The sequence below is a fragment of the Netta rufina genome, assembly GCF_964035555.1.
Source record: "Netta rufina genome assembly, chromosome: 1".
Taxonomy (NCBI): domain Eukaryota; kingdom Metazoa; phylum Chordata; class Aves; order Anseriformes; family Anatidae; genus Netta; species Netta rufina.
This window is the reverse complement of record NC_140123.1, coordinates 41,122,697-41,143,850: the sequence shown is the minus strand read 5'-3', so window position 1 is coordinate 41,143,850 and position 21,154 is coordinate 41,122,697. Positions and strand designations below refer to the sequence as shown.

General features: G+C 37.2%; 1 protein-coding gene across 2 annotated transcripts in view; it reads left to right on the top strand.

Moving 5' to 3' along the window:
- Positions 1-21,154, top strand: part of KLHL1 (kelch like family member 1) — a gene marked incomplete at its 5' end in the record, with an annotated part of 235,789 nt that overhangs the window by 75,087 nt on the left and 139,548 nt on the right. The window contains 2 exons of one of the 2 annotated variants that reach the window (XM_084284976.1): positions 67-249; positions 17,185-17,321. In XM_084284976.1, the coding sequence (XP_084141102.1) occupies positions 67-249; positions 17,185-17,321 (320 nt within the window). The remainder of the gene's footprint in view (positions 1-66; positions 250-17,184; positions 17,322-21,154) is intronic. The other variant, XM_084284977.1, reaches the window with a different exon arrangement.

The window sequence follows — 21,154 nt, the reverse complement described above, 5'->3', positions numbered from 1 at the left end:
GTCTAGACAACACCTAGATGTTTTGGTCACATCTTATCAACACAGAGTTTCTTTTGTGGTTTTCAGACTGTCAGCAGCCAGCCATCCCCTGTCACCTCACTGCGACATGGATTCGAATAGTTCTGAGGAATTCTACCAGGCTGTTCACCATGCTGAGCAAACCTTCAGAAAGATGGAGAGCTACCTGAAGCAACAGCAGCTCTGTGACGTTATTCTGATTGCTGGGAATCGCAAGATACCTGCACACAGGTAGGATGTAAACACAGGATATTGAAATTATGAGAGTAAATATTCTGTATCTGCTTATTCCTTAGAACAGGATTTTCTGTCACCCTTTATGTATGCTTCCCTCTTTTTTTTGTACAACACAAAAATAAGTGACTGCAGAAGGTAATATTTGAAGGTTAGGCCTTTCAAGGTATTAGTCTTTTGCACAGATTTCAATAGTTCAAGTAGCCCTCGACTAGCAAACTTTCTATCGTGGGTGTGACAAGCTCCGTGTTCTGATGGTGTTCATCTGTGAGTAGAATGGAAGTTTCTGAAATTAGATGCTGTAGAGATACAGTGAACACTTTTAGCTTGAGATCATGACACACCAATAAGCTTGTCATACATCTTAGACATGTATAGTAAAATAACACTGAACACCAACTTCATAGAAATTGTTTATTTGAATTAACTTTAAAATGTCTTAATTACTTGGAATGATAATTATAAATATAAAAAGAATATATCATCATTTTCAAAATTCTAAGATGGTCTACCCCATTCCTGGATGTGTTCAATACCAGGTTAGATGATGCCCTGGGTAATCTGATGCAGTGGGTGGTGTCCCTGCCTATGGCAGGAGGGTTGGAACTAGATGATCTTTGAGGTCCCTTCCAACCCAAGCCATTCTATGTATCTGGTATTAAAATCGCCAGTATATATGAAACTCTGCTTGATGCTGGATTGTAATTGGAGTTTAAAACAGTTATTATTTGCTGTGGTTTTCATTTTGGCTGTAGTCTTTGAATTCATGCAGACAAATGAAAATGGACTCCTAAAATTTAGATTAAAATACACAGCATGCTTTAGAGTTTTAAGAAAAAAAAAAAAAGCGAATACTTTTGCAATAAAACTCTCTTGAAGGCTGCAGCCTACAGGTGAACTATTCCTTGCCTGTGCTTTGGTTTCTCAGCTGAGGCAGTAAATCCAGAACAGGACTATGGTTGCCTCTTCAGGAAATCCTAAACACAGCCAAAGTATTTTTGAATTCATACATTAACTTTCTGGTATAGAGGAATACAGTAAGGTCATCTTGTCAACTTGAATATTGCAAAGTTCTTTCTTCCCAAGTGAAGATGGACACAGAAAGTTTTACAGAAAGTTTGCATATTATATATTCCAACTTCCATAATGAGGAAAAAAAAAAGAAGTCGAATATGTAAAGCTGAGAATTCAAAAGTATTGTTCAAATACTAATCAGTAAAAGCAAAGAGGAACCTTCATTAAAGTATTTAAATAGCCCCAGTAATTAAAATGAATGAGAAAATAACACCACTTAACAAGCAATAACAGATTGATCTAGGTAGTTTGCAGCACAGCTGAAGCAGAATCCATGTAGTTTCAGTTTAGTAGCTGTAATAAACATAGAAATCTTTCTTCTCTTCTTTCAGCTCTTTTCATTTTTAAGATTTTGGTTCTGTTCTATAGTGTTAGAGATTCCATTTTTACTGTTTCTTTCTTGGCCTGATATACTCAGATTCCCAGATGCAGCAAAAACCCCAGTAATTTCTACCCACTGAGCTGGTAACTGACTCTGCTCCTGTGTTCCAGGCTTTTTGCCACTATTAAAATGCATCTGACACCTTGTGCACCCCTGGTAGTTGTCAGCTGATGTTACTTTTATCTGAAACACCAGGATTTTTCCCTTATGGGTATATCAAGTACAAAGAGAATAATATTAAATTTCAGTCTTGCTGTCCGTCTACATTTACAGTGTTCCAGAGCTGCAGGATTTGCCTTAAGGTGCTTTCCATCAAGAAAAAAGAAATAGAGGGGTAATGACCTAAGGTCTTCTAATCTGTGTCCAGCTTTACATCCCTATACATTATTGAATGAATGGAATTTTGTAGAAAACATGAGAAATTGGTTGTTCTTCCTTGACAGTTACTTGGTCTGTTTTTGCTTTTCATATTTTCCAACACAGATGTGGTAAAAAAATAAAGCAAATACAGTCCTGAATCTACATTCTTAAACTGGTTGGAAAAAAAACACTTATTAGATACACAGGAATATTATAGGTAGTTTGCCCTGTTAAATATAGATTATTTAAAATACTCAACTATATTTTTACCAGTATATTTTTTTGCCTATTTTATATATTTTGTTAAACTGCATAGTTTGTAGAGAAAGAGACAGAGTAAACTGCAAGTTTTTCTTTTAATTAGTTTAGTTAATTCATCCCAATATTTTTAAGACAGCTGTTCATGTTTGTATTCCTCCCTGTCAGTAGTAAATTTAATTTCACATTTGTCATTTCAATTCTACAGCATATCTAAATCCTTCTGGAGCTGGGCAAATACCTTAATAACAAGAAGATTGACCATGAAATAATAACCAAAATCTGATTTAGATTTTCTAATAAACCTTCAGACAACTTTCTATTTGATTTTCTACTTCTCTTTAGTCTGCAGTCAAAAGACTAGTTATCAAAGAATAGGCCAAACAACTTTTGAATTATGAAGAATTGAAAACCTTATGTTCTGAATAAACTGGAATGTTGTCCAACAAGTAAAAATGAAGAGAAGGGTGTTCTGAATTTTCTGTTTATTTTATAGTGCTTGCTCTATTTTGTTTTAGACAGGTGTAGCTGAACAAGCACAGAATAAGGCTTTCTACTTATTTTTACGTTGGCTGTTAACAATACCAGAATATAATTTTATTTGGAAGAGAACTATTAGAGTCTGATTCAACATCTTCTGTTCAAAGCAGGCCCAAGTCCAAAGTTAGATTGACCTGTTGAGGGTCATTAAGTAGTGGCATCTGTGAAGGTTACTCTTTTGGCATCCTCTTCCAGTTTATGATTGTCCTCATTGTCTTTAGTGATCCAGCATGTAGATTCTATTCAGATTTGCTCCATGATATTTTTGATTCAGGAAAATCAGACTATAGCTACCCACATTTTTCTTCCTGAGGACAGACATGGAAATAATCTTTTTTCCAGTCTTGAGAAACATCCCACATTTTATCTGTCAAAGAAAAGAGAACATCCTCTGAGTGACATTGCTCTTTCAGCCGCTCCTCTTTGAATACATGGTCCTATGGACTCATCTAATTCACTTAACTGCTCGCTGAGTACATCTTCCTCTGTCGAGAGTGATATTTCATACCCTATACATCCTGCTACATAAGGACCTGAAAGCAGACTATGTAAACAAACAAAACATTGACAGGTCCTGTCTATTATTTTTTTCCAAGGGTATTCAGAAGCATATCCAGCAGAGTGCCCCCTCTAATTAATGTTTTATGGAAGGTAGGATAGATAATATTTATATTGTATTCCTAAAAACATATAATAAGACTGTTTGCAGAGCAATAGACAACTGGTATTTATGGAGTTTATAAATTCAGTAGAACAGGTTAAGTATAACATTTCCTGCACAAACTTTGTAAAATCTTATCCAAGATAAAATCAACCCTTTTGAACAAAGATCCTCCTAAAATTATTTTATTTGGGGCAAATTAAAGCATATTACAAACCATCATTCTTACTGAATGCTAATAGAAATTAATAAAAACAAAATACTCAAAATTATTGCCTAAAATCATGATTTTCCTCCAATGTAGAAAAAATCAAAGCGGCAGTGTAAAAAACAAGCAGATATTTTTTTTAATGTAATCATATAATCTCAATATTTCTATTTCTATAAAAGTTAAAATTAAAAAAAATGCCAGGATATTGCATCAAGTAAAGTGAAAGACAAAAAAAAATAGTTATTCTGCTATCAGTTCTTGTGGATCTCTCTATACACCTCCACAGTTTGTAAACTGTATCATTTCTAGTTTAATTCCTCATAGTAATTATTTTTTCCTATCTTCCAATAACTTTCATAGGAAGAATATCAGGCAAGCTCTGGCCATGGCCTGAATGCTGACGAGGTAATTTTTGGCACTGCTATTTACTTCATTTTTGTTCTTTTTTACATTTTTATTCCTCATAAATAAGGGTAGAATGTTACACTACAAGATAGATCATAAAACATTATCGTGGAGCAATAGTTTCCCACTTGGAGGTACCACACCAAACGCTTGGTCTTGTTATAACAGCTTTTCAATGCTTTGGTGACTCAAACAACTTTAAAGTTATTATTACTGAAGCTTTTTGTTGGCTCCCGTATTGTAATGATGAGAAGGGATACTGAGAAAGTAGGAAGACCTCTGTAACAGCCATTTCAGAGGGGTAAAGTAAATGACATTTAAATGACATTTAAATAAAAGAAGTAAAATCCAATTTTATTTCTGCATTGATTTAACATGTAGAAATAATAATAAAATGTAAAAATGTAATATACCCTAAAGAGAGAAAATACTTAATTAATTTCTCCTTTCTTCTGTTACACTGTCACATTATTAACAGTCTCTCTTCATTTAATAATGTTATTAACATAGAGTTTTCAGTTTCTCCATTCACGCTGGAGATGCATAGTGTATTTTTTTTCTCATTTTCTGCATTTCATATTTAGATTATAGTTTGTTTAAGACAAGAACTTTGAAGTACTGTAACTTGAAAGTGCCTGAAAGGAACTCGGCCATTGCTGTTACAAAACAAACAAACAAATAAAAACATTCTGACACTTTCTACCTGTATCCAGGTTGAAATCAGCCACTTGCAGTTGCATCTAGATGTCTAGTTGCAGGTGCAACTAGATTGCATCTAGTAAATGTCATCTGAAACACACACACACAAACGGAGTAGATGTGCAGAATTACAGTGATGCAAAAATGAAAGTCAAAGCAATCAAAAGTAAAATATTTTTTTAAATAAGCAATAATCTTAATATTAAAATGTAATTTATTAACATTTATAAAATATTAAAATAAAAATGTAGATTTGCCACAAATAATTTGGATGTTTTGAGTGAGTGTAACTCACTCGAATTGCATGGTGTTTCAATACTGTAGTTTCAGTACCATACAGCTGCTGAATAAACTTCAAAAAAATACTGTAAAGAAAACAGCTAAAGTCAAGGTAAATGATTCATAGACCTTTAAGATTTGCATTGGAGAGTTCATTAAAGCCCTCAGCCAGCATTGCCTAAATTTTACAGGCAGCTCTAAATTCAGACTCCAGTTTAAACCATTAGTTAGAATTTGACTGCTTAAAACAATATTCAACGTTAGCAGAAAATAAATGTTTTAAGCTTAGAATCTACCAATTCTTATTCAATTAAAAAGCAGATATAACAGGGAATGAATTGTAATATAAACAGAAAAATCAATGAAAACAAAAAATGAAAAAATATATTAAAATGACTTACATCTTCAACTTGCAATTCTAACTTTCACTGCGCTTGGTTAAATAGTGCAATTAAAAAAAAACAAAAAAACAAAAAAAAAAAACAGATTTTGAATGGAAATAGACCAAGAAATCAAGTGCCTTTTTTTTTTAATTTTCAGTTATAGATGATCTTATCATGAGAAATCTTGAGTTGTTCAGATGATTTTACTTAATATCAAATAAATGTAGGCATTTTAGCTCTCCCTGATGTTTAAGATAAGGTGCAGGAGGTACTCCTACTGTGGCAGTAAGAGTCTGTATGGCACAGAAGGCTAGGGGGTATATGTCAAACAAATAAATGCTTTAGTATGGCTACTCAAAGCTTTCTGCAAGCATTTGAATTGAAAGTGAAAAACATGTTTGTATTTTTCCACTCAAAATTTATTTTTTTCATCATAAATACTAAAATAAATTAATCTGAACCCTTTATAGGTAGTCATCTCTAATGTAGCATAGCATTTACTTGCTATCATCCTGATAAGTTTAATAAATGTTTTTCAGCAAACGGCAATGTATGTTCTCTATTTTAGTTCTCTAAGGAGAGAGGCCCACTTTTTCAATATATTTTGAGTGCTACTACAGAGAGGTGAAGTTTATGAAAATAATGGCATCATTAAAATTTTGAGACAGAAACTGAGAACTCAAAAAAGAAGATAAGATGTTAAGCTTGGAGGAGAGCTTAAAAAAAAGGCAGAGAAAGAAAGTTGGTATAAAGGCAAGAGTTGAAAGAAACGGAAAGCACAATATCCTAAGACTGTTTTATTGCATTACTCAGTAACAGATGCTCATGAAAACAAATGTAGTTGCTAACATTTTCTTTCCTTTTCTTTCTTTCTTTCTTTCTTTCTTTCTTTCTTTCTTTCTTTCTTTCTTTCTTTCTTTCTTTCTTTCTTTCTTTCTTTCTTTCTTCTTCTTTCTTTCTTTTTCTTTCTCTTTCTTTCTTTCTTTCTTTCTTTTCTTTCTTTTTTCTTAATAGTATTTCTTGATACTGAGAATGGCATTAATACTTTCAAAGGTATTTCTTGTATCCACAAGGAACTCTTCTGTTTTTATTTGTATATAAGACATAAAAAATCTTAAATTCATATAACTGTGTACTATTTAAAGATTTTGCACAAGCATAAATTGGCCTTTAATTCTGAAGATTATTTTTGAAAACCTGAAGTTGGTTCTTCAGTTAAATTTTGTTTTCAATTTTGCCATGTGTGTAATGTTACTGTAATCAGTGAAGGTCTGTAGTGTAAGTTACCTAGGCACCAGTGTCTGATGGTAACTGAGATGCCCTAAGCCATCTGAGGGAACTGGTGCCGATGACACAGTATGTGGAAAGTCCCTGTGCAGAGAAGGTTAGAGTCTAAGAGCCATCTCATTAATTTACTTGTGTACCACCAAAAAAGAGGTTGAAGATCACATACAAGGACATGACCAAACTGAACTATATATGGAGGAATGAGGAATGAATTTGAATTAATAATGATGCTATGTTGTATTGTCTTTGTACAAAGAAGTTCTAGAATAAAAGGGGAGGATGACAAATAGACCTAAAAAAATTGAAATGTTTAAGCAGTCATTTATTCTAATGACTTCACTAATGACTTCACAGATCTACCTCTGTACTTTCATCAGACCTGAGCTCTGTGTTTCTGACATCTCTTCTGATAGTTCAAAGGAGCTAAAACTGAACTTTTCTTTCTCCTGAAAGCTTTTTACCACTTGTTCTGTTGGAGTTATAGTGAATAAATGTAATAATTAAGCACACCAGTAGAAGATCATAGTGGGTTATTTATGATACATTCAAATATATATTCTATGTCTGAAGATGTGTTTTTTCTTCAGGAGAAAAGCACTGAGCTCTGCATTGTATTTGTATCATAACGGATCTTCATCAGCTCCTATTTTCATCACTGTGACATTTTGCCTCTCTTGCCCATTCCCAGATTTTGATAATTTGCTTGGATTCATATTTCTGTCTTCTCTTGCTCTTTTTTTAAATTTCTCTACTGGTTCAAAACAGCACAGAGTTCAAAGTACTGGCTGTAATAACAGACACCTTTAAATTAACACAAGGACAAACTGACACAGGTAAACTGTATTCGACAACATATTCTGTTATCAAGTCTAGCAGCTGTAGTATGTGTATACTACTTGAAATCTCTGGGAAAAAACAAACAAACAAAAACAAACAAAAAACAACTACAACCATTGTGTGCTGGGTGAATACATAGTGGAAATGACAATGTCAGATTTGTGTAACAATCCTAAAAACATTGTGTCAACTTAAGAGATGCAATGGTTGAAAAATCATGTTTCAGTTTGTACTGTAGGATCAATAATAAGGATCAATAATAAGGATCAATTTACTGTATTTGCACTTAAATGTCTGAGAGACAGTGAAAGAATTAAAAGAAAAAACAAAATGGAATAGAATGTGTCAAAAGGCATGGTCCTGAGGGGAAACAGGGCATCTATCGTATAGATGGTGTAGACTATCAATGTCACTTAAAATTTGTAACTATCTGTTATATAAAATTAAAATGTAATAAAACAGTGTTTGACTATAGATAGAAAGGAACTTTCTTGTTTCAGGTTTAATCTATTCTCTTTAGAATTCCATCTGCCTGTCTATGGGCTTGAGAAAATTTTACTGGTTTCTTCTTGTTTGGTTTTATTATTATTTTTTAGCTGTTCTAGACAAAACTGCCTTTATAATAAGTTAGTTTATAAATATTACTCAGATGGTAAGGAAGAAAAAAGTTATCATATAGTTCTGTCCTTTTATTTCTCAAAAATGAAATAAGCACGTGGTACAGACTGGTTATAACAGGAAGTATGAGACAACTTTTTAATTTAACTGTTATATACTATACTCACTGACTGCTTCTTTGCGCAGTAAGTTTACATTTCTATTTTTTTAATGAGCTAATGTGGCACTACTGAATTGCTAGCAAAATTCTTACCCTATGATAATGGTTCTGAGTGGATATTTAACCCAAATTACCTCAAAAATTGTTTTCTGTTTGTTAACTGCACAGGAACAGATTTCACTTACAGAGTGGGGAGAAAATCACAGAAAAACCCACAATATTTACAATATTGCCATGTGGCCTTTTACAGATTTTTTTTATCTGTGTAAAATTTGTATCTTTTCAATTTGGCAGATACAGATATTGAAGTCTATACAGACATATATATGTGTTCTCATATGTGAAAATTAAAAAACAAACAAACTGTGATTTTGAACTCAATCTTCTGAAAAATATAAAAAATCACTTTTGAATGTTTGAAAGAACAGTGGAATAATTCACACAAAACATGTTTCTGAGAATTCAGTTTTCAAAGATGCATGAATTCATGATACTATTGAGACTTAGTGCTTTTATGTACTGTTCAGATGACCGATACATAGTTTGATAATTTTGTTCTTACTAATTGAGATCTGTTAGAATCTATTAGAATCTATTAGCCTTTTACAGCCTACAGGTACATAGATTACTCAACTAAAGTAATTTTACAAAGTTAGAATTGACAGATCATCCGGTTTTCTAAGTGTTCCATGCTCAGAGTAATCTCATGACTTCCAATGGGATAACATATATTAATGGGATAACATATATTAGAGATACCACTCTTTATTTCTTGTTTTAAGAAAGAAGAACTTCCTCTTGACTCTGAAAAAGTAAACAATTCCTTCTTTGAAGGAACAAGCAATGACAGTGTAGAAAACTGAAGTAGCTGACAGTTTGTTGGCAAGCAAGCAAGAAAGAAAATGACTGTGAACAAATCAGAGAGAATGGGCATAATAGATAATGCTTACATAATTTTCACAGACAAGAGAAAATAATACCAGATAGTTCCCTTGGTTTCAGTATTCTTCTACTGAAAGTATATTACAAGATCCGTATCTTGAAACACAGCCATCATACACATTTCAATAACCATTGGTGAACTATGTCTCAAGGACTTTCCAGCCAGAGGTGGTGCTATCCTGAATGTATTTTTATTCCATAGAGATTTATCTTATTCCATAGAGTTTGGTCTTCCAACCCATTTGTAATTGAAATGGGGATAGGCAAAGTATGAACCCTACAGAGATTGCAATAAGGAATATGTCCACAGTTTTAACCTACTTGCATTAGATACTGACCTGAACATCCTTGTCTTTACATTGGAGAGACATATATTTGATGGATGGACCATTTGGTGGATAAGCAGTTGGCTGGATGGTTGCACTCAAAGAGCTGCTGTCAACAACTCGGTGTCCAGGTGGAGACCAGTGATGATTGGCTTTTTTCAGGGATCAGTATTGGGATCCAGTATTAACACCTTTGATGGTGTCATGGACAATGGGATTGAGTGCACCCTCAGCAAGTTTGCAGACAACACCAAGCTGAGTGGTGCACTTTACATATTGGGGGAAGGGATGCCATCCAGAGGAACATGGACAGGCTAGAGAGGTGGGCCTGTATGATGAACCTCATGAAGTTCAACAAGACCTGACGAGCAAGGTCCTGCATGTGGATCAGGGCAATACCAAGCACAAATACAGGCTGGGTGGAGAATGGATTGAGAGCATCCCTGAAGAGAAGGACTCGGTGTGCAGAGAAACTCAACATGAACTGGCAATATGTACTTGCAGCCCAGAAAGCCAGCCATATCCTCAAATGCATCAAAAGAAGAGTGACCAGCAGGTCAAGGGAGACAATTCTCACCCTCTACTCTGCTGTTGTGAGATCCCACCTGGAGCACTGTGTTCAGCTCTGGGGCCCACAGCGTAAGAAAGACATAGACCTGTTAGAGCATGTCCAGAGGGCATGTCAGAAGGCCATGAAGATGATTAAAGCAGCTGGAGCACCTATCCTATGAAGACAGGCTGTTACGCCTGGAGAAGAGAAGACTCCAGGGAGATCTTCCAGCAGCCTTCCAGCATCTAAGGGAGTCCTGCAAGAAAGCTGGAGAGGGACTCTTCCAGGGAATGTAGCGATATGACAAGGGGGAATGTCTTTAAATTACAAGAGTAGATTTAGATTAGATATTCAGAAGAAATTCTTTACTATGAGGGTGGTGAGGCAGAGGTTGCCCAGAGAAACTGTGGATGCCCCATCCCTGGAAATAAAAAGGCCAGGGGTTGGATGGGACTTTGAGTAACCTGGTCTAGTGGAAGCTGTCCCTGCCCATGGCTGGGAATTGGAACCAGATGATCTTAATGTCCCTTCCAACCCAAACCATTCTATCATTCTATGATAGCAACAAAAAAAAGAAAGTACCTGAGTGTTAAAAAAAAAAGAAAGAAGAAAACAAACAAAAAAAAAAAAAAAAAAAAAAAAAACAGAGTAGCAACAAAGTGTATTTACAATCTCTTTTTTTTGTAGGCATCTAGTGTTACGTTAATTACATGAACATGGACTTTTTATGAATTAGAATCTTCTAAAGTTCATGATAACCAAAGTTGAGTGCACAATCAGAAGGAATTACTACCTCAATTAGTCATTTCTCATCATTTGAGACAAAGTAAAGATCCTGTACATGTTCTGAAACTGCACTACCTGCAGGTAAATCATAGAATCATAGAATATCCTGAGTTGGAAGGGACCTAGGAGGATCATCGAGTCCAACTCCTGGCACCACTCAGGTCTACCCAAAAATTCAGACCATATGACTAAGAGCACAGTCCAAACACTTCTTAAAACCTGACAGGCTTGGTGCTGTGACTGGGGAGCCTCCCTGGGGAGCCTGTTCCAGTGCGCGACAACCCTCTCAGTGAAGAGCCTCTTCCTGATATCCAGCCTGAACCTCCCCTGCCTCAGCTTGGCACCATTCCCTTGGGTCCTATCACTGGTCACTAAATCGATCAGCACCTGCTCCTCCACTCCCCCTTGTAGCTGTAGACCATGGTGAGATCTCCCCTCAGGCCAAGTGACCTCAGCTGCTCCTTGAACATCTTCCCCTCTATGCCCTTCACCATCTTTGTAGCCCTTCTCTGGACAGTCTCCAATAGTTTCACATCCTTTTTGTACTGTGGTGCCCAGAGCTGCACACAGTACTCGACGTGAGGCCGCACCAGCACAGAGTAGAGCAGGACAATGACAATCACTTCCCTTGACCAACTAGCAATGCCGTGCTTGATGCACCCCAGGATATGGTTGGCCCTCCTGGCTGCCAGGGCATACTGCTGGCTCATATTCAGCTTGCTATCAACCACAACGCACGCTTCATTGGGTTAGAAACTGGCTGGATAGCCGGGCCCAAAGAGTCGTGGTGAATGGAGCCAAGTCCAGTTGGAGGCCAGTCACTAGTGGCGTCCCCCAGGGCTCGGTGCTGGGGCCGGTCCTCTTTAATATCTTCATTGATGACCTGGACGAGGGCATTGAGTGCACCCTCAGTAAGTTCGCAGATGACACCAAGTTAGGTGCGTGTGTAGATCTGCTTGAGGGTAGGAAAGCTCTGCAGGAGGATCTGGATAGGCTGGACCAATGGGCTGAGGTCAACTGCATGAAGTTCAACAAGGCCAAGTGCCGGGTCCTGCACCTGGGGCGCAATAACCCCAAGCAGAGCTACAGGCAGGGAGAAGAGTGGTTGGAGAGCTGCCAGGCAGAGAAGGACCTGGGAGTGATGGTGGATAGTCGGCTGAATATGAGCCAGCAGTGTGCTCAGGTGGCCAAGAAGGCCAACGGCATCCTGGCTTGTATCAGGGACAGTGTGACCAGCAGGGCTAGGGAGGTGATCGTCCCCCTGTACTCAGCTCTGGTGAGGCCGCACCTCGAGTACTGTGTTCAGTTTTGGGCCCCTCGCTACAAGAAGGACATGGAGGTGCTTGAGCGGGTGCAGAGAAGGGCAACGAAGCTGGTGAGGGGCCTGGAGAACAAGTCCTACGAGGAGCGGCTGAGGGAGCTGGGCTTGTTCAGCCTGGAGAAGAGGAGGCTCAGGGGCGACCTTATCGCTCTCTATGGGTACCTCAAGGGAGGCTGTAGCGAGGTGGGGGTTGGCCTGTTCTCCCACGTGCCTGGTGACAGGACCAGGGGGAATGGGCTTAAGTTGAGCCAGGGGAGTTTTAGGTTAGATGTTAGGAAGAACTTCTTCACTGAAAGGGTTGTGAGGCACTGGAACAGGCTGCCCAGGGAAGTGGTGGAGTCACCATCCCTGGAAGTCTTCAAAAGACGTTTAGATGTAGAGCTTAGGGAAATGGTTTAGTGGGGACTGTTAGCGTTAGGTCAGAGGTTGGACTCGATGATCTTGAGGTCTCTTCCAACCTAGAAAATTCTGTGATTCTGTGATTCTGTGACAACGCCCAGATCCTTCTCTTCAGGGCTGCTCTCCAGTGTCTCATCAGTCAGTCTGTACATATAGCCAGGATTGCCCTTTCCCAGGTGCAGGACCTGGCACTTGCTCTTGTTAAACTTCATGTGGTTGGTGACTGCCCAGCTCTCCAATCTGTCCAGATCGCTCTGCAAGTCCTTTCCACCTTCAACAGAGTCAACAACTTCTACAAGTTTAGGGTCATCAGCAAATTTGCTCAAAACACCTTCTAGTCCTAGATCCAAATTGTTTATAAAATCATTGAAGAGAACTGGCCCTAACCTTGGGGAACCCCATTAGTGACCATCCGCCAGCCTGATGTGGACCCATTTAACAAAACCCTTTGAGCCCTACCTGTCAGCCAATTTTTCACCCATTTTGTGATGCTGTTGTCTAGCTGTATGCTGGACATTTTGTCCAGTTGGATCCTATGGAAAAGCGTGTCAAAAGTTTTACTGAAGTCCAAAAAGATTACAGCTGGTTTCCCTTGATTGACTAGATGGGTGATCTTATCATAAAAGGAAATGAAGGTAGTCAAACCGGACCTACCCCTCGTGAACCCATGTTGGCTGGGACCAGTGACTGCATTGTTCCCCAGGTTCACTTCAGTAACTTCAGGGATGATCTTCTCCATAATTTTACCAAGCACTGATGTGAGACTGACAGGCTTGTAGTTGCAAGGGTCTTCTTTCTTGCTCCTCTTGAAAACTGGTACAACATTTGCCAGTTTCCAGTCTACTGGGACCTCTCCAGATTTCCAAGACCATTGAAAAAGAATTGAGAGAGGTCCCGCAATGATGTCAGCCAGCTCCCTGAGCACCCTAGGATGAATCCCATCCGGACCCATGGACTTGTATGGATTCAGGTGGAGCAGCAAATCCTGCACACATTCAGGTTCGGTTGGGAGTTATCATTCCCACCGTCACGCAGCTCAGGGCAGCTGGGGCTCCGAAGCCCATCGTTGGCTTTGAAGACAGAGGCAAAGAAGGCATTAAATGTCTCTGTTTTGCCGATGTCCTTGTCTGTGAGGTGACCATCCCCACCAAGTAGTGGACCTATGTTTTTTCTTGTCCTCCTTTTTCTATTCACATATTTAAAAATAAAATAAAATAAAATAAAATAAAATAAAATAAAATAAAATAAAATAAAATAAAATAAAATAAAATAAAATAAAATACAACAAAATAAAATAAAAATTATAGTCTCCCACAGAACTGGACAGCTTCAATTCTAACTGGGCTGTGGCCACACAAATTTTCTCCCTACAAACACAAGCAGCGTCCCTGTATTCCTTCCACATTGCCTGACCCTTCTTCCAGCAGCCATACATTTTCTTTTTGTGTCTAAGCTCCAGAAGAAGATCCCTGGTCAGCTAAGCTGACCTTCTGCCCCACCTGCTTGACTTCCAATATTTTGGAATTGCTTGATGCTGTGCTTTTAGGAGGCAGTGCTTAAAGACTGACCAGTACTGATGGATGCCAATGCCTTCAAAAGCAGTTTTCCAGATGACCTTGCTAGCCAGTTACCTGAGAAGCCTGAAGTCTGCTCTCCTCATATCCAGAGCTGAAGTTTTGGTGGCAGTTTTCCTCCTGTCACCAAAAATCTTAAACTCAACCACTTCATGGTCACTATGAACAAGATGGCCACCAATTGCCACGTCCCACACCAGACCCTCTCTGTTCTTCAGCAACGTATTTAGGAGGGCATTTTTCCTAGTTGGCTCACTTAGCACTTGCACCAAAAAGTTATCATCGAGGTGCTTTAGGAACCTCCTGGATCTGCCCACGTTGACCGTGTGGTAATCCCAGTTGACATTTGGCAAGTTGAAGTCTCCCATAAGGACAAGGGCAGTTGATCTCGGGGTGTTTCTTAATTCCACAAAGAATAATTCATCAGTGTCACCATCCTAGCCGGGTGGTCTGTAATAGACTCCCACAACGACATCCTCCCTTTCCTCTTGTGGCAGAAACACAAGAGAAAAGGCAGGCCCCAAAGCTTGCACTCCATCCCCTCACAAAGGACAACGTAGGCTGGCAGCCTGGTCCTCTGGCACACACAGCTGACCCCAGCCCCAGCTCCTGGTGCCACACGGGATGTGTGGCACATGACAACAGATGAAACAAACCTCCTTAAGGCTTAGGAGATGAGCATTGCCTTCACTCTCCAGAAGCTCTCACATTCAGTTCTATTTTCCCAATTTCTGCCACGGCTCTTTAACAATTACCTTCTACCATTTCATACAGCATTTCTACTTTTGCAACAAGCCTTTGGAAGATGCCTGGGAAATCACTGGGGGATCAGTGCACCCACTGGGGTCTGGGCACCCATTCACACAAGGGATTCAGCTAGCTCTGTAAGGCTGTCAACGCTTTACTTCCCAAGAAAGGCAGAACCCCACAGTGCTCATTATCCCCATCCCCTTCCTGGAACCGTCCTAGGCTGCACAGAACACTGATCTCAGGCTGCCTTCCAGTATTAGATATCATTACAGCAGTGTTTTCATTTTGACTGGTTTGTATAACTATGAACTGATTAAGGAGAAGTTTGTCTGTGGAACCGAATTACCAGAATCTCATAATTAAAGACAAGGAGAGCCAACACTAATCTAACATGTAAACACAGAGTTCCTGATAGATGCCTTTGCTGGGTCTGGCTGGGATGGAGTTAACTTCCCCCACAGCACCCCATTACAGCAGTGCAGCGCGCTGCACTTCCAGCTCAAACAGCCCTGATATTGCATCAGTGCTTTGTCTATCGCTGAGCTGTGCCCCACAGCACCATGACTCCCTCCAGCTCACCAAGAACAGTAGGTAGGGGGTGGGCAGGGGTGGGGAGGAGACATCACAGGGGCAGCTGACCAAAACTGACCAATGGGATATCCCATATTGTGTGGTGTCACACTCAGCAGTAACAGCTGGGGAAGGGAATGGAGACTCATTATCAAAATGTCTGTCTTCCCCAACAACCTCTACGTGTACTGAGCCCCTGCTTCCAAAGATGTGGCAGGATATTGCTTATTGAAAAGAAGTAGAGAATAATTGTTTTCTCTCTCTGAATCTGCACAGCTTTGCTTTATTTTACTTTCTTTTCCCTAAATTAAGTTATCCTTACCTCAAAACTGTTAGGCTTTTGCCTTCATCATACTCCCCTCCACACCCCTGAGTATGGGGACTGTGAGTGTGCTGTGGTGTTTTGCTGCCCATAAAATTATGAATCTAATTCAAACTGTTACATTTTACTTTGCTATTTGGATAAGCTAAGAGAACAAAAGCAATCAATTGTCGCACTGGCTGATGAATGTTAACTTCAGTAGCTTTTTTCTTGAAATAAATAGTTAACTATATACAGATGGGTAGATATTTTCTCTCTGTTTACTAATTCTCTGTTTGTGATTCTTGTGTTTTCAATGAATGTTTTTATATTTTATGTTTTCAAATTAAGCAAGAAATATGACCATATTTTATGGAAGTGTGTGTTACGCTATTTATAGCTGTGCCAGATTTCTAACTCAAGATTATCTGTGAATATTCACTCCTAATAAAGTAATAATATAACTATAAATGTTATTTAAATGAATGTGTTGGCCTAAGGCAGTAAAATGACAACTATACCTGGTAGTTAACGTTGGTTTGACGTACATATATCAGACCCTCAAAAAAGACATGCAAATTGTGTAAATATTTTGAAATTATTTTCCTTTGGAAATGTTTCTTAACAAGAACAACAAAAAGACATTTAGATTTAGAGCTTAGTGATATGGTTTAGTGGAGGACTTGTTAGGTCAGAGGTTGGACTAGGTGATTTCTTCCAACCTAGATGATTATGTGATTCTGTGAAAAAAGTAACATCCTTACATTCTTGCATTGGATTATTTTTTTTTTATTAAATAGCATGTTAAGCTATTAAAGTTCTTACTGAAGGTTGAACGATCTTACTAAGTTACATGCTGTTAGTAAAGTTTATCGAAAAAAAGACTTTTTTAAGGTCAATTAAGAGTACCTCTTCGGTATAGAATCTGTATGTCTATTAAGATGGCTTTGATACAGAGAGGTTATCTTGCTAACAATAGGGATAGGAGAGTTATCATAAAGACTGAGAGCTAATTTCTATGTCTGTTTTATATGCAAATGCTGATGTGCCACTTGGTTCATATCACAGGAAGCAGAATCAAATTAGAATAAATGTCATGTTGTATTTTGCTGCTTACGTGCATTCATAATGTATTGCTCCTGCTACTGTTTAGTTATTTTGAAAGTAAGCGTTTCTAAAAGAACATTAGCCTTGATGATCTGAAATTTCTAATACATAGATCAATGCAAATGACACAAGTTTCCAACTTTTTTTTGCAGACTTGTCCTCAGTTCTGTCTCTGACTACTTTGCTGCCATGTTCACAAGTGATGTTTGTGAAGCCAAGCAAGAAGAGATCAAAATGGAAGGCATAGACCCCAATGCACTGTGGGATCTTGTTCAGTTTGCGTATACAGGTATTGCAAAGCATACATGATACTTCCTACAGTCAAAGATGTTGACAGTTTCATTTGCTGCTTGCCAATAAATAGATACATATTTTTATAACCTGTGTCCTTCAGAACACTCATTTACCATTTCTAGAGCTAAGTTCTAATTATTTCTTATCTCCTAACTGTTAAATATCTTAGACTCAGTAAGCACAACGTAAGAGTCTAGGAAATTATGTGTATTTCTTGGTCTCGAAATACTTAAAAAACAGTACTTCATTATATGCGTTATTTGGATTGCATGACAGTAGTGATGTATTTTTTGAAGATTGCTGTCTTAGTCAAGTTTCAGTTTAAAAAATTACATTTTTTTTTTTTTTAAATTGTCACTTTCATTTGCTGTTATAAACTGGTACTTGGTTGTATAATGTTGTATAAAGTTTCTGAATAAATTATAATTCAGAGTTAATAACTCAGAACTTCCCACTGAATAGTTTTTACATTTTAATGCATAATAAATTTGTTTTTATCCTTCCTAAACAAGCTCTTACACACAATGTATCTGAAATGCATTAATAGGAAAGAATACTAAGGTCACAAAATAAAGTAATTAAAAGATAGGAAATACCAACAATAAGATTTGTAGTCTGAATTTGTCTCCCCTTGCATATGAAGACTGAAAGTATTAAACACAAGCTGTTTTCTCTTTCTGCTTCCTAGAAGACATCCGTATATTATTTAAATTAACAATATTTTATTATAATTTTGCTACTGAACATTTGATTTTAACTTCGATTTTAAACGGATGGCTCATAACATACAGTTTTAATCCTTTCTAAATACATTAATATTAATTTAATCTTGAAATGCTCTTTGCTTTGATATATTTAATCAGGATATGTGCTGTTTATTTTATGACATAATAAATGTCCTTTACCCTCTTAATAGGAAACAGGAACTGTAAATAAATATAATTTAAGTTAAAAAATGTTCCTTTTGAGATCCATGTTTTGGAAACTCAGGTTCTACGAATGTCATAAAGTCTTCATTTATGTAGTACTCTACATTTTCATCTGAAAGTGTATTTTGTTTATTTGTGGATTTGCTGTTCATATCGTTCCACAGTCTGGATGTCATCCAGAACATCTCAAGCTAGGGACCCATGAAATGAAGAATGTGTAAGTAGTTGTCATTAGGCATGAGATGGATATAATCATTATTACTCAGTATGAATGTAAAATTAATAGTACAGGAATACTGCTGCAAAATGTAGAATACCTCAGCACAGAATAGCAAAAGACATCATAGGTAACAATAAATTATTTTGTATAATAATTCTGTATAATTATGTAAGTGTACAGGTAGAGGAAAGTGAAGGACAGTGTTGTTCCACTAGGAGCAAAACTCTGGAAATATTGAAGTACTGCATGAAGTTCTTTTGCTTCAGCTTACACTGAAAGTTCACACACAAACACACAGTGCAGTTCATATGGACAATGAAAGATAACATCCAGGTATGGATTAAGAAAAGATTAGATAAAGAAAGAAAGGAAAAGAAGAAAGCAAAAAACTATTTAACTTTCAAGTGAATCTATTTCAGCACTTTGTTGGTTATCTTTGAGAACTTTGGAGAATGGATGTGGTAATGGAAAATTAGAAAAGAGCAAATATATTCCACTCTCACCTTGATTTCTTTGCAGAATGTTGTATTTTTTTTTTTTTTTTTTCTATGAGCTGGAAAACCTGAAGGTTTCTTATTGTGGTCAGGTAGTTAAGGACCAACCTCCAAAAATGGAAGTAAAGAGAACTTCACAGGAAGTTTAGCTCCAGTGTTTTCTAATTTGCCTCATGCATATTTGCATCCATAATGTTCTTTCATTTAAAATGTGACATAAAGTCCAGACTACCTTAAAAATGACAACATTATGTGCCATTGTAATGTTACCTTGAGGAATGAGAAACTTAGGATGGTCACAAAGATCTTTAATTTATTTTCTTATTTTCTAATTTTTTCTTAATTGCTAATTTGCAGTGGTAATGCACCATTATCCTTTAAGCTCTAACCCAGTATGGAGACAAAATAAGACTTCAAAAATATTTTCTCGAGTATACAATTTAAAAGGAAATTTCACAAATAATTGCTGACCAAAAGGAGCGATAAGATTAATTTTGCATGCTAAAAGAGAACACATTTTGTATGCCGTAGACCTTTCAGGTTTTGTTTACTCTGTCTTGCATTTCTGTTCCATCAGATTGTTTGTTCTGATTTACTGTTTTTTTTTCTCAGCTTGTGCACTTACATCTTGAAATTCGTGTTAGACTATTTCTTTCTCTATTCCTTTCTATCAGACATCTTATCCAACTCCTTAAATTCCTAGTTACACTTATGCTAGTTAATTAAACAATGCTAGGAAAGATTTGCAGGCCTTGGAACATAATTATCTATCTGTATTGATCCCAACTCAGTTTTAGCAAAATTCAGCTAGCATGCTTTCTAACAAACCTTAAGTATAGCCTGGAAACACAGGCTTGTCATGGATATGGACATCCTGTGTGGAGGGTGAGAACATTTAACAGTGCTACAGACAATTCAGGGATAACTCACAGCTGATTAGGTCATGATACCAAACGTGTTTAAGTTACTGAAATAAACTCAGTCTTTGCTCCTTGGCTGATCGTTCTGTTTTCCAATGTCCTTTGCCTGATCAAAAGCTGTCCCCTTAAACCTTAATTGTTTTTTCCCCTCGCCTTTCCACTATCTCCCATGATTTATCTAGATTCATAAGTTCTTATCTCTTTTCTTCCCTTCCATGTCTTTATTTACCTCTAGTCTAGTACATGCCATTTTTTCCTTCAAGTAGCCACTTTTCTGATATCCAGCAGTGTAGCAGCTAACATAAATAGCCATTCAGCCTTTTAATCTGTGATCTGGAGCATACAGAGTCCAGACAGAATATCTAGAGAATTAAGCTGCCAAATTCTAAACACCTACTGCACAATGTGTGAAATTCTTTTTTAACTAGTCATAGTTTTTGCAAGTTTAGCTCTTTATTCTTTTACCCCAGGAAAAGCAAACCATTTTGACATGTAGGTAATTTTTCATTTTTCCCTTTGTTTCCTTTTTCCTGTAAGTACCTTCTTCCCTCAAAGAATAAATAGATAGATAGATAAACAGATGGATAGATAGAAGTTAATGTGTTAGCAGATCTTCTACAGCAATTTCAATATGAACAGAATACTTTGTTCAGACAAATCAGAAAGTTCTGATCTCTTGTATCTCAGAGATATAATCCATTGTTCTGATCTCTTGTATCTCAGAGATATAATCCATTGTTCTGATCTCTTGTATCTTAGAGATATAATCCATTTAAGGTGAAATTTAAAGAAACACAGAAACATCTAGGTTGGAAAAAACCTTCAAGATCATGAAGTCCAACAATCAGCTTTGAGACCTACTGAATTCCATCACTAAACCAAGTCATTTAGTTCCAAGATCATGTCTCTTGAATACCTGCAGGGATGTGCACTTCACCACTGTTAAATGGAACAGAAATCTGATTTAAAGACTTCAGAAGAACAGATAAGCTTAACAAAATGGTAAAATATTAGTAATGTTGTCTGCTATTACTTCAGTACGCTCATATTTGGCTTGCTTCTTGAAATCTGATATTTTGTGGGCTAATGAATAAGTGTGGAATGGAGTAGAACATTTGAACATTTAGCTCGTTGGAACAGAATAAGAAAGCTTTTCAACAGTTTGTTAGATTTTGACCTTTTAACTAGTATCACACCTATAAGTATGTATATTATAGTTATTTCTATTTGGTGTATATGTAAAGTCTCTCTTTTTATGTAGAAAA